Source organism: Phocoena phocoena, chromosome 6 (genome assembly GCF_963924675.1).
Source record: "Phocoena phocoena chromosome 6, mPhoPho1.1, whole genome shotgun sequence".
Lineage (NCBI taxonomy): Eukaryota > Metazoa > Chordata > Mammalia > Artiodactyla > Phocoenidae > Phocoena > Phocoena phocoena.
Genome location: NC_089224.1, coordinates 28,648,375 through 28,663,448, shown reverse-complemented (window position 1 = coordinate 28,663,448; position 15,074 = coordinate 28,648,375). Strand labels below are relative to the sequence as shown.

Sequence of the window (15,074 nt, the reverse complement as noted above, 5' to 3'; positions counted from 1 at the left end):
GGATATGGCGAAAGCAGTTCTTAGAGGGAAGTTCATCACAACACAGGCCTTCCTCAAGAAACACTAAAAATTTCGAACAACCTAACTTACCACCTAAAAGAATTAGAAAAAGAAGAACAAAATCCAAAGTCTGCAGAAGCATGGAAATAATAAAAATCAGAGAGGAAATAAATAAAATAGCAATAAAGCACAATAGAAGAGGTTAATAAAACCAAGAGCTGTTTTTTTGAAAAGATAAACAAAATTGACAAGTCTCTAGCCAGGCTCACCAAGAAGAAAAGAAAGAGGCCCCAAATAAACAAAATAAGAAATGAAAGAGGAGAAATAGCAACCCATACTGCAGCAGTACAAAAAAATCATGAGAGAATACTATGAACAGTGATATGCCAACAAATCGGGCAACCTAGAAGAAATAGGCAAGTTTCTAGAAATAGCCTGCCAAAACTGAGTCCAGAAGAAACAGATAATCAGAACAGACTGATCACTAGAAGTGAAATAGAATCTATGATAATAAAAAAAATTCCCTGCAAACAAAAGTCCTGGATTGGATGGCTTCACTGGAAAATTCTACCAAATATGCAAGAAGAACTTATACTTATCCTTCTCAAACTATTTCAAAAAATTGAAGAGGAGGAAACATTCCCAAATTCATTCTATGAAGCTACCATCACCCTGATACCAAAACCAAAGAGGCTACAAAAAGGAAAATTGTAGGCCAATATCTTTGATGAATATAGATGCAGAAATCCTCAACAAAACATTAGCAAACCAAATCCAACAATACATAAAAAGGATCATACACCATGATCGAGTTAGATTCATTCTGGAGTCACAAGGATGTTTCAACACATGTGAATCAATCAGTGTGATACACCACATTAACAAAAGGAAACAAAAACTACATGATCATCTCAATAGACAGAAAAAGGATTTGACAAAATTCAACATCCGTTCATGATAAAAAAAACCTCAATAAAATGGGTATAGAGGGAACATATCTCAACATAATAAATACCATTTGCAACAAACACACAGCCAAAGTAATACTCAACTGTGAAAAGCTGAAAGCCTTCCCTTTAAATTCAGGAACAAGACAAGGATGCCCACTCTCACCACTTCTATGCAACATGGTACTGGAAGTCTTAGCCACAGCAGTCAGACCAGAAAAAGAAATAAAAGATCCAAATGGGAAGGGAAGAGGTAGAACTGTCACTATTTGCAGATGACATGATACTCTATATAGAGAACCCAAAATTCTCCACCCGAAAACTATTAGAACTAATAAATGAACTCAGGAAGGTAGCAGGATACAAGATTGATATACAGAAATCTGTTGTATTTCTTTACACTGATAATGAAATATCAGAAGAAGAATGTAAAAAAAAAAAATCCCATTTAAAACTCGCATTAAAAGAGAAAAAAAAAACCCTAGGAATAAACTTAACCAAAGAGGTGAAAGACCAATATGCCAGGGGTCCCTAACCCCCAGGCCATGGACTGTTATTGAGCTTTAGCCTGTTAGGAACCGAGCTGCACAGCAGGGGTTGAGCGGTGTGTGAGTGAGCGAAGTTTCATCTACTGCTCCCCATTGCTCACATTACTGCCTGAACCATTGCTTGCATTAGCGCCTGAACCATTCCTCCCCCCCGCACCTGTGGAAAAATTGTCTTCCATGAAACTAGTCCCTGGTGCCAAAAAGGCTGGGGACCACTGCTACACGCTGAAAACTATAAAACATTGGTAAAGGATATTGAAGATGATTCAAAGAAATGGAAAACTATCTCATGCTCTTGGATTGGAAGAAGTAATATTGTTAAAATGGCCATCCTTCCCAAAGCAATCTACAGATGTACTGCAATCCCTATCAAAATTCCTGTGACATTTTTCACAGAACTAGAACAAATAATCCTAAAATTTCTATAGAACCGCAAAAGACCCAGAATTGCCAAGGGAATCCTGAGGAAAAAGAACAAAGCTGGAGGTATAACCTGTACAGACTGCAGACTATATGGCAAAGCCACAGAAATCAAAAGAGTGTGGTATTGGCACTAAAACAGACATATAGATCAATGGAACAGAATAGAGAGCCCAGAAATAAACCCATGCACCTGTGGTCAATTAATCTACGACAAAGGAGGCAAGAATATACAATGGAGGAAAGAGTCTCTTCAACAAGTGGTGTTGGGAAAGGTGGATAACTACATGAAAACAATGAAATTAGAATATTCTCTCACACCATATACAAAAATAAACTCGAAGTAGTTTAACACCTAAGTACATGACCCCATAAAACTTGTAGAAGAGAACATAAGCAAAACATTCTCCAACATAAATCATAGCAATATTTTCTTAGGTCAGTCTCCCAATGCAAAAAATAAAAGCAAAAATAAACAAATGGGACCTAATCAAACTTAAAAGCTTAGCACAGCAAAAGGAACCATCAACAAAATTAAAAGACAACATACAGAATGGGAGAAAATATTTGCAAATGATGTGACCAAAAAGGGATTAAGATGCAAAATATACAAACATCTTGTACAACTCAATATCAAAAAAGCAAACAACCCAAGCAAAAAAATGGGCAGAATACCTAAATAGGCATTTTAACAAAGAAAACATACAGATGGTCAACAGGCACATGAAAAGATGCTCAACATTGCTAATTATTAGAGAAATGCAAATCAAAACTACAATGAGGTGTTCCCTCACACTGGTTAGAATGGCTATCATCAAAAAGTCTACAAATAATAAATTTTGGAGAGGGTGCAGAGAAAAGAGAATCCTCCTACACTTGGTGGGAATGTAAATCAGTGTAGCCCCTATGGAAAACAGTATGGAGTTTCCTTAAAAAACTGAAAATAGAGCTACGGTATGATCCAGCAATCCTACTCCTGGGCATATATCTAGAAAAGATGAAAACAGTAATTCAAAAGGATACATGCATCCCAGTGTTCATAGCAGCACTATTTGCAATACCCAAGATATGGAAATAATCCAAGTGCCTTATCTTCAATAAGTGCCCATTAACAGATGATTGGTTTAATAAGATGTGGGGTGTGTGTGTGTAGTATTGCCATTTGCAGCAACATGGGTGGACCTAGAGATCATTATGCTTAGTGAAGTAAGTCAAAAAGAAAAGGACAAATACTAATGATATTCTTATGTTCCACTTCTGTGTTGAACATAGAAAATTATGTGTATACACACACACACACCAGACAACAGAAAAAGACTCACAGACGTAGAAAATAAATTTATGGTTACCAAAGTGGAGTGGGAGTGAGGAGGGACAAATTAGGAATATGGATTAACAGATACAAACTATTATATATAAAATAGATAAGCAACAAGGATTTACTGTATAGCACAGGGAATTATATTCAATATCTTATAATAAACTATAATGGAGTATAATCTGAAAAAAAGTAACTGAATCACTGTGCTGTACACCTCAAACTAAAAATATTGTAAATCAGCTATACTTAAGTAAAAAAAAAAAGTAATTGTCCAGTGCTTAAAACTCAGTCATTTGTGGAACATTCTTTATGTCTCCTTTAATCTCAGTTCTATGTAGTACATCAATCATTTTTCTCTCACCAATCTCTTGCTGAATTTTTCAGTAACTTTATTTTTATTCATCAGTTTTTTCTCAACAATGCTTCTTCAACTCTTCTCCATTACCTCCTCAGTCGCCCATGCCAACTCATGGATTTCAAACTGCTGGAGGATAGAAATAAGCCTTTCATCTAAACTTTTGCGGTGCCCAGTACAGTACCTGGCATGTAGTAGGTAATAAGTATATTAATATATTTTATTGAATGCATTAATTAAAGTTGAATTGAGTAATCATATCTTTCTGTGGTTATATATTTAATGACCCCTAACCTATGTGCCATGTTCTACGATATACATTTTCCATTAAACCTATGTTAATTAGGCATTATTCATGCATTTTATTGATGAAAAAGTTGAAATTTATGGCGACATTATAGAAATTGCACAGGGTCACATAGGTAGTATAATGTTGGTTGGTCAGACTCCAAAGTCTTTGCTATAGCTCCTGCGTTACACTGCCTTTTGTAATGTGGGTTCAGAATGCAGATTTTAAAGAATATTTTAAAACTCAGCAGAAGTTTTGACCATCCTTATTTATCATTATTTTACAATCTTTTAGATAACATAATTTACTGAAAATCTACTTTGTTTATTGTGATATGCAAGATTGTATTCAGGGCATAAAGCCTCCTTACCTCAGTGAAATGATGCTAACAAAAATAGCTCTTGTTGGGCTTCCCTGGTGATGCAGTGGTTGAGAGTCCTCCTGCCAATGCAGGGGACGTGGGTTCGTGCCCCAGTCCAGGAGGCTAGGCCCGTGAGCCATGGCTGCTGAGCCTGTGCATCCGGAGCCTGTGCTCTGCAACGGGAGAGGCCACAACAGTGAGAGGCCTGCGTACAGCAAAAAGAAAAAAAAAAAAGCTCTTGTTTATTGAATCATTCTTATGTACTAGCTTGATATTTTACATATTTTTCCTCTTTTTCTCAAGAACTAAAATAATAGTGATTATATCATACATAAATGCATACTCATAAAACTGTAAGGTATAATTTTTTTATTGAGATGAAATTCACACAACATAAATTAACTATTTCAATTTTTGCAATTCAGTGGCATTTAGTGCGTTCACAGTGTTGTGCAACCCCCATCTCTGTCTGGTTTCACAACTTTTGCATCTCCACAGAACAATACCCCATACGCATTAAGTAATCAGTTTTCTTTTCCCCTTCCCACCATCCCTTGCCAACCACTAATTGATCTTTTGCATCTATACATTTGCCTTTTCTGAATATTTCATATAAAGGAAATACAGTTGTGACTTTTTGTGTATGGTGCTTTCATTTAGTGTAATGCTTTCAAGGCTCATCCAAGTTGTAGCATGTATCAGTACTTCATCCTTTTTATGGCTGAATAATATTCAATTGCATGTAAATACAACAATTTTGTTTACCCATTTATCCTTTGATGGACATTTGGGTTGTTTCTACGTTTTGGCTACTGTGTATAATGCAGTTATACACATTTGTGTATAAGTTTCTTTGTGGACATATGCTTTCATTTCCCTTGTATATATACCTAGGAGTGGAATTACTAGGTCATATGGTAATTCTATGTTTAATTTTTTGTGCAACTGCTAAACCATTTTCCACAATGGCTGCACCATATTACATTCCCACTAGCAATGTATGAGGTTTCATGTTTCTTCACATCCTTCTCAACACTGTTATTTTCTGTTTTCTTCATAGTAGCTATCCTAGTGCATATGAAGTGGTACCTCACTGTGGTTTTGATTTGCATTTCTGTAATGATCAACGGTGTTGAACAAGTTTTCATGAGCTTTTTGGCCATTTTGTATATCTTCTTTGGAGAGTTGTGTATTCATGTTGCTATAGATAGAATGTTTGCATCTCCCGAAAATTCATTTGTTGAAACTCTAATCCCCAATGTGATGGTGTTTGGAGATGGGGCCTCTGGAAGGCAATTAGGTCATGAGTGTGAAACCCTCATGATGGTGTTAGTGGCTTTGTAAGAAGAGTTACTAGGAAGTACCCCCTCAGTCTGCTTTCTGTCATCTGAGGATACAAGATGACTGCCATCTGCAAAACAGGAAGTGGGCTTTCACCAGACATCAGATCTACCAGCACATTGATTTTGAAATCCCTAGCCCCCAGAACTCTGAGAAATGAAAGTTTGTTATTTAAGCCATCCAGTCTATGGTAATTTGTTACAGCACTCCAAAGTGACTAAGATACAAGTCCTTTGCCCATTTTTCAGTTGAGCTAGCTGTCCATATATGTATGAGTCTTGATTCTAGTCTTTTTATTGTGTCATTGTTCAGTTTTACTGTACTGAACACTAAATTTTTTTTTTTCTTGAATTTAACTTAATTTTTTTATACAGCAGGTTCTTTATTAGTTATCCATTTTATACATATTAGTGTATATATGTCAATCCAAATCTCCCAATTCATCGCACCACCACCACCACCCCCGCCACTTTCCCCTCTTGGTATCCATACGTTTGTTCTCTACATCTGTGTCTCAGTTTCTGCCCTGCAAACCAGTTCATCTGTACCATTTTTCTAGGTTCCACATATATGCGTTAATATACAATATTTGTTTTTCTCTTTTTAACTTATTCCTCTCTGTATGACAGTCTCTAGATCCATCCACGTCTCTAATTTCATCCACGTCACCCAATTTCATTCTTTTTTATGGCTGAACAATATTCCATTGTATATATATACCACATCTTCTTTATCCATTCATCTGTCGATGGGCATTTAGGTTGCTTCCATTTCCTGGCTATTGTAAATAGTGCTGCAATGGACATTGGGGTGCATGTGTCTTTTTGAATTATGGTTTTCTCTGGATATATGCCCAGTAGTGAGATTGCTGGGTCATATGATTCTATTTTTAGATTTTTAAGGAACCTCCATACTGTTCTCCATAGTGGCTGTATCAATTTACATTTCCACCAACAGTGCAAGAGGGTTCCCTTTTCTCCAGGCCCTCTCCAGCATGTTGTTTGCAGATTTTCAGATGATACCCAATCTAACTGGTGTGAGATGACACCTCATTGTAGTTTTCATTTACATTTCTCTAATAATTAGTGATGTGGAGCAGCTTTTCATGTGCTTCTTGGCCATCTGTATGTCTTCTTTGGAGAAATGTCTATTTAGGTCTTCTGCCCAGTTTTGGATTGGGTTGTTTGTTTTTTTAATATTGAGCTGCATGAGCCGTTTATATATTTTGAAGATTAATCCTTTGTCCCTTAATACCTTTGCAAATACTTTCTCCCACTCTGGGGGTTATCTTTTCGTCTGGATTGTAGTGTCCTTTGCTGTGCAAAAACTTTTAACTTTCATTAGGTTCCATTTGTTTATTTTTCTTTTTATTTACATTATTCTAGGAGGTGGATCAAAAAAGATCTTGCTGTGATTTATGTCAAAGAGTGTTCTTCCTATGTTTTCCTCTAAGAGTTTTATAGTGTCCAGTCTTACATTTAGGTCACTAATCCATCTTGATTTTATTTTTGTGTATGGTGTTAGGGAGTGTTCCAATTTCATTATTTTACATGTAGCTGTCCAATTCTCCCAGCATCACTTATTGAAGTGACTGTCTTTATTCCACTGTATATACTTGCCTCCTTTGTCATAGATTAGTTGACCATACCTGCGTGGGTTTATCTCTGGGCTTTCTATCCTGTTCCATTGATCTGCATTTCTGTTTTTGTGCCAGTACCATATTGTCTTGATTACTGTAGTTTTGTACTATAGTCTAAAGTCAGGGAGTCTGATTCCTCCAGCTCTGTTTTTTTCCCTCAAGACTGCTTTGGCTATTTGGGGTCTTTTGTGTCTCCATACAAATTTTAAGATTTTTTTCTTCCAGTTCTGTTAAAAAAGCCTTTGGTAATTTGATAGGGATTGCATTGAATCTGTAGATTGCTTTGGGTATTATAGTCATTTTCACAATATTCATTCTTCCAATCCAAAAACATGGTATATCTCTCCATCTGTTTGTATCATCTTCACTTTCTTTTATCAGTGTCTTGTAGTTTTCTGCATACAGGTCTTTTGTCTCCCTAGGTAGATTTATCCCTAGGTTTTTTACTATTTATGTTGCAATGGTAAATGGGAGTGTTTATTTAATTTCTCTTTCAGATTTTTCATCATTAGTGTATAGGAATGCAAGAGACTTCTGTGCATTAATTTTCTATCCTGCATCTTTACCAAATTCATTGATTAGCTCTTGTAGTTTTCTGGTGGCATCTTTAGGATTCTCTATGTATAGTATCATGTCATCTGCAGACAGTGACAGTTTTACTTGCTATTTTCCAATTTGTATTCCTTTTATTTCTTTTTCTTCTCTGATTGCTGTGGCTACAACTTCCAAAACTATGGTGAATAATAGTGGTGAGGGTGAACATCCTTGTCTTGTTCCTGATCTTAGAGGAACTGCTTTTAGTTTTTCACCATTGAGAATGACATTTGCTGTGGGTTTGTCATATATGGCCTTTATTATGTTGAGGTAGGTTCCCTCTGTGCCCACTTTCTGGAGAGTTTTTATCATAAATGGGTGTTGAATTTTGTGAAAACCTCTTTTTGCATCTGTTGAGATGATCATATGGTTTTTCTCCTTCAGTTTGTAAATATGGTGTATTATATTGATTGATTTGCGTATATTGAAGAATTCTTGCATCCCTGGGATAAACCCCACTTGATCATGGTATATGATCCTTTTAATGTGCTGTTGGATTCTGTTTGCTAGTATTTTGTTCAGGATTTTTGCATCTCAGTTCATCAGTGATATTGGCCTGTAGTTTTCTTTCTTTGTGACATCTTTGTCTGGTTTTGGTGTCAGGGTGATGGTGGCCTCGTAGAATGAGTTTGTGAGTGTTCCTCCTTGTGCTATATTTTGGAAGAGTTTCAGAAGGATTGGGCTTAGCTCTTCTCTAAATGTTTGATAGAATTCGCCTGTGAAGCCATCTTGTCCTGGGCTTTTGTTTGTTGGAAGATTTTTTTTTTTTTTTGTGCAATACTGCGGGCCTCTCACTGTTGTGGCCTCTCCTGTTGCGGAGCACAGGCTCCGGACGTGCAGGCCCAGTGGCCATGACTCACGGGCCTGGCTGCTCCACGGCATGTGGGATCCTCCCGGACTAGGGCATGAACCTGTGTCCCCTGCATCGGCAGGTGGACTCTCAACCACTGTGCCACCAGGGAAGCCCTGTTGGAAGATTTTTAATCACAGTTTCCATTTCAGTATTTGTCATTGGTCTGTTCAGATTTTCTATTTCTTCCTGGTTGAGTCTTGGAAGGTTGTGCATTTCTAAGAATTTGTCCATTTCTTCCAGGTTGTCCATTTTATTGGCATATAGTTGCTTGTAGTAATCTCTCATGATCCTTTGTATTTTTGCAGTGTCAGTTGTTACTTTTGCTGTTTCATTTCTAATTCTATTGATTTGAATCTTATCCGTTTTTTTCTTGATGAGTCTGGCTAGTGGTTTATCAATTTTGTTTATTTTCTCAAAGAACCAGCTTTTAGTTTTATTGATCTTTGCTATCGTTTCCTTCATTTCTTTTTCATTTATTCCTGATCTGATCTTTATGATTTCCTTCCTTCTGCTAACTTTGGGGTTTTTTTGTTCTTCTTTCTCTGATTGCTTTAGGTGTAAGCTTAGGTTGTTTATTTGAGTTGTTTCTTTTTTCTTAAGGTGGGATTGTATTGCCATAAACTTCCCTCTTAGAACTGCTTTTGCTGCATCCCATAAGCTTTGGTTCACCTTGTTTTCATTGTCATTTGTTTCTAGGTATTTTTTGATTTCCTCCTTGATTTCTTCAGTGATCGCTTGGTTATTAAGTAGTATATTGTTTAGCCTCCATGTGTTTGTATTTTTTTACAGTTTTTTTTACTGTAATTGATATCCAGTCTCATAGCCTTGTGGTCCGAAAAGACACTTGATACGATTTCAATTTTCTTAAATATATCAAGGCTTGATTTGTGACCCAAGATATGGTCTGTCCTGGAGAACGTTCCGTGAAAACTTTAGAACATCGTGTACTCTGTTGTTTTTGGTGGAATGTCCTATAAATATCATTAAGTCCATCTTGTTTAATGTATCATTTAAAGCTTGTGTCTCCTTATTTATTTTCATTTTGGATGATCTGTTCATTGATGAAAGTGGGGTATTAAAATCCCCTACTATGATTGTGTTACTGTCGATTTCCCATTTTATGGTTGTTAGTTACTATTTGCCTTATGTATTGAGGTGCTCCTATTTTGGGTGCATAAATTTTTACAATTGTTATATCTTCTTTTTGGATTGATCTCTTAATCTTTATGTAGTGTCCTTCTTTGTCTCTTGTAATAGTCTATGTTTTAAAGTCTATTTTGTCTGATATAAGAATTGCTACTCTAGCCTCTTTTGATTTCCATTTGCATGGAATATCTTTTTCCATCCCCTCACTTTCAGTCTGTATGTGTCCCTAGGTCTGAAATGGGTCACTTTTAGACAGCATATATACTAGTCTTTTTTTGTATCCATTCAGCCAGTCTATGTCTTTTGGTTGGAGCATTTAACCCATTTACATTTAAGGTAATTATCAATATGTATGTTCTTATTACCATTTTCTTAATTGTTTTGGGTTTGTTATTGTTGGTCTTTTCCTTCTCATGTGTTTCCTGCCTAGAGAAGTTCCTTTAGCATTTGTTGAAAGGCTGGTTTGGTTGTGCTGAATTATCTTAGCTTTTGCTTGTCTGTAAAGGTTTTAGTTTCTCTGTCAAATCTGAATGAGATCCTTGCTCAGTAGAGTAATGTTGGTTGTAGATTTCTCCCTGTCATCATTTTTTTCTTCCATCTTCAATATTAAAGTGGCTACACAAAAATTAACCAATTTTGATGTTTTTTTTTTTAAATGCACACTGATATGACAGCTGTCACATACAATCTAACCAAATTGTTTTGAATGAAGTTAGAAGACAACTAAGTGCTACTAGAACCATCTTATGGAAAAAACAGAGCAAACCTTTTGGCCAACCCAATAGACTGTCCTATTTTAATTTATTTTTATTTTAAGGAAGCTAAGAGTTAGGAAAGCTAAGTGTAATACCTAAGATACTAGTTATCTAAATTTTGAAGGTTAAACCAACATTACATTTCCAGAGTCAACCAAACTTGGTGTTAGTATATATTTATTTTTTACATTTCTATGTTCCATTTGCTAATATTTTAAGAGTTTTGCTTCTATGTGAGTGTGAGAAATTGGCCTGTAAATTTCCCATATTTTTGTTAGATTTCCTTATCAGGGTTATGTTGAACTCATAAAATGAGTTGAGAACATTTCTCCCTTTTTCTAAAATCTGGAGGAGTTTGTCTAAGACTGGCATTATAGCTTTCTTTAGCATTGGTAGACTTTATTGGTGGCTATTTGACCCTTAGTTTTCTTTGTAGAAGGTTTGTAATTATGTATTTCGATTTCTATATAGTTATTTGAATATGTAAAATTTCCATTTCTTCTTGTTTCAGTGTTGATAAGTTCTATTTTTCCATTTCACCTAAAATTTCACAGTTATTGGCATAACAATGTTTATTATGTCTTATACATATTTTTTTGTGTGTTTGCATGTTCTCTTAGTTTCTTTTTTTTTAAATCAATTTTCTAGGGGTCATCACTTTTAAAAATCTTTTAACAGAAGGATCATTTGGCTTTGTCAGTCTTTTTTATTTTATGCTTTTTCATGCTTTATAATTCTATTTTTGTGTTAAGTTTTCTGTTATTTTTATATATTTTTCAGATAGATTCTTAAATATTTTATTAGCTGGTTCTCTTCTGTCCTAATATATATGCATTTAAGTTCATAAAGCATGGCTTTAAGTGTATTCCACAAATTTAATATGTAATTATTACTCATTAGTATTCAACTTAAATATTTTCTAATCTCCACTGTGAGTTCTACTTTGAAATATATTCCTTACTTTCCAAATATTTGGGGATTTTCTGTTATTTCTGATTTCTTGCACTGTGACCAAAGAACATATTCTGTATGATTTTTGTCTGTTGGATGTATTAAGATTTGCTCTATGACTTTCATGTCAAATTTGGTAAATATTTTATGTGTACTTTAAGTGAAACTATGTTTTGCTGTAGTTTACAGTGGTCTATCAAATGTTTATTAGATAAAGTTTGCTTACCATTTTATTTAAATATTCTATATCTTTACTGTTTTTTTTTGTTTTTTTCTTACAAAGTTATTTCAAAATCTACCATTGTGCTTATCAATTTGACTACTTTTGTTTCAGTAAATGTTTCTTCTTTAGTAATTTATACTTCGTATAACTTCCAAATGAATTAATCAGTATCAAGTGTGCCTCTTTAATATAGTAATGCTTTTTGCCTCAGTATTATATTAATATAGCTATATCAACTTTCATTGGGTTTTTGTTTGAATGGTCTTTCTCTACCTCTTGTTGTAGATGTTTTTTGTGTAAGTGGCACACATATTGTGAACAGAACCTCCATACTGTTCCCAATAGTGTCTGTACCAACTTACATTCCCACCAACAGTGTAGGAGGGTTCCTTTTTCTCCACACCCTCTCCAGCATTTATTATTTATAGACTTTTTGATGATGGCCATTCTGACTGGAGTGAGGTGATACCTCGTTGTAGTTTTGATTTGCATTTCTCTAATAATTAGTGATGTTGAGCATTCTTTTCATGTTCCTTTTGGCCATCTTTATGTCTTCTTCAGAGAAATGTCTATTTAGATCTTCTCCCCATTTTTTGGTTGAGTTGTTTTATTGATGTTGAGTTGTATGAGCTATTTGTATATTTTGGAAATTAATCCCTTGTCAGTCACATCATTTGCAAATATTTTCTCCCATTATGTAGGTTGTCTTTTGTTTTGTTTATGGTTTCCTTTGCTGTGGAAAAGGTTTTCAATTTAATTAGGTCCCAGTTTATTTTTATTTCCATTACTCTAGGAGATGGATCCAAAAAGATATTGCTGCGTTTTATGTCAGAGTGTTCTGCCTGTGTTTTTCTTTAGGAGTTTTTTACATTTAGGCAGTGACAGATTAAATGCAATCCCTATCAAATTACCAATGGCATTTTTCACAGAAGTAGAGCAAAAAATTTTTAAATTTGTATGGAAACACAAAAGACCCCAGATAGACAAAGTAATCTTGAGAAAGAAAAAACAGAGTTGGGGGAATCAGGCTCCCTGACTTCAGACTGTTCTATAAAGCTTCAATAATCAAAGGCATATGATACTGGCACAAAAACAGACATAGATCAGTGGAACAGGATAGAAAATCCAGAAATAAACCCATGCACCTGTGGTCAATTAATCTATGACAAAGGAGGCAAGAATATACAGTGGGGAAAAGACAGTCTCTTTAATTAGTGGCACTGGGAAAACTGGACAGCTACATGTAAAGAATGAAATTAGAAGATTCTCTAACACCATATACAAAAAATAAAGTCAAAATGGATTAAAGACCTAAATAAAAATATCACTCCGTTGTATAGTGTCTCCACTGTTTTTGCTGCAAGAGCAGCTATTTGTCTAGTTGTTGCTTAATAGATAATCTGTTTTTTCCTCTGACCACTTTTAATATGTTTCTGTCTCAAATTTTGAGCAGTTTTTTCCCTGCAGGAACTACTTGTGGATTTTTTTTTTTTTTTTGGCTTCATGTTCTTAGTCGACATGGAATATGTGGCTTTTTAAAAAAATTATTTAATCTATTTTTAGCTGTGCTGGGTCTTCTTTGCTGTGTACGGGCTTTCTCTAGCTGCGGCAAGTGAGGGCTACTCTTCGTTGCAGTACGCGGGCTACTCATTGCAGTGGCTTCTCTTGTTGTGGAGCATGGGCTCTAGAGCGCAGGCTCAGTAGTTGTGGTGCGTGGGCTCAGTAGCTCCGCGGCATGTGGGATCTTCCTGCACCAGGGGTTGAACCCTTGTTCCCTGCATTATCAGATGGATTCTTAACCTCTGTGTATGGCTTGATTTTTGAAATCAGTTTTTGAAAGCTTTTAGCCCTTATCTCTTCAAATACTTCTGCACCATTCTTTTTCTTCTATCATTTGAGATTCACATTGTAGGATCTACACCATGTTGAAAACACTATTTTTTGATAGTTTTTCTAATTCTCTATTTTTTCTTTAGATTTTAATATTTGTATAACTTACTTTTCTAAAGTAATGATCAGTTATTTTCCCCCATATATATGTATACCTCATAAATTTTCCCCTTAATATTTAAAACAACTCTTCCAGTATTATATTTGGTATTTTCATATAATTTTAGTTATTCAAAGAGATTAACTTAGTTGCCCAAGTTCACATATCTGCCAAGCAACTTAGGTTGAAATTTGAACCAAGGTCTAGTTTAAATATCTCTTGCTTTTCATTGTATGAAGTTACATTTCCTTTTTTCCTATGTCTTTTTGTCTTTCTCATTTGATATTTGGAGAATAGCTGTTATTCAGAATGGTGTGTATAATGATGAATTGCCTTAGTTTATCTTAAAATAACATTCTGTCATTCCACCTATATGTATTGGATACAGAAAAATGCACAAATTTTTGAGCCAAGTATTACCCCTTTAATGAGTTTATTTTCTACAAGGAAAAAGGAATGTACACAGTTTACTGTAATAGAGAATATGATATCTCAACTGATGAGATCAAAAAAGAATTCATTGAGTGAGTAGAACTTATCATGGAAGAGATGGCAATGTGAGAATTTTAATTTTAATTTTTTTTTTATTGCATTCAAGGGTAACTTTTATATTATAGATTTGTTTGTTAATACAAATAAAGAAAACCTATACTAGTGGTTCATATTGTGTTTCCTCCCAGCAAATCTATTTGTACATACTCAAATTGTCACTTACTGAGTATTCAGGTAAACAGTAAAATTTTGTCCATCACAATACACAGTGATTGAAAAAATTGGATTTTTTCTCCGTAGGTTATTTCATTTTTGGCTGCAGTTTTGGGTAAAAAGGGAACTCGTGAAGATATTGAAAATAATATGCCAGAGTTTTTACTAAGAAGTATGAAAAAGGAACCCCTTTCTTCTACAGCAAAAAAGGTAAGATATCTAGAAATGTACAGTTCATGAAGCTGGTATTGCAAAAGTGGAAACTCTTAAACATTATACATTATAGTATAAATTTAAAACATAAGGATTTAAAGACATTATTTAAACATTTCTTTCATAGACCTAATTTCTGAAGGATTATCAGTTTTGTCCTCAAGTTAGATATGATTGACTCTGAAAATAGCAAAATGTAATTTCAGTTTGAATTTTGGGGGTGGGTTGGGGCTTTCAATCTTTTGCTTGGCAAGATTTACATGACTTAATTTGATTAATTTGTTAAATTTCCATGAATGTGTATGTAAAGTTAATTGAAGTCCATTGTATTGTTTTTTATCTATGTGAGAATGAAATACAGACAGTAGTAGATATTGCTAACACAGGTGCCTCAATGATAAAGTTGCATAGCAGAATAATTAC

The 15,074-nt window shown here is 34.8% G+C and overlaps 1 protein-coding gene across 1 annotated transcript in view; it reads left to right on the top strand.

The window, feature by feature from the left end:
* ERCC6L2 (ERCC excision repair 6 like 2) overlaps positions 1 to 15,074 on the top strand; it is a 138,260-nt gene that overhangs the window by 18,840 nt on the left and 104,346 nt on the right. The window contains exon 3 of the mRNA XM_065878831.1: positions 14,526 to 14,648. Coding sequence (XP_065734903.1) covers positions 14,526 to 14,648 — 123 coding nt within the window. The remainder of the gene's footprint in view (positions 1 to 14,525; positions 14,649 to 15,074) is intronic.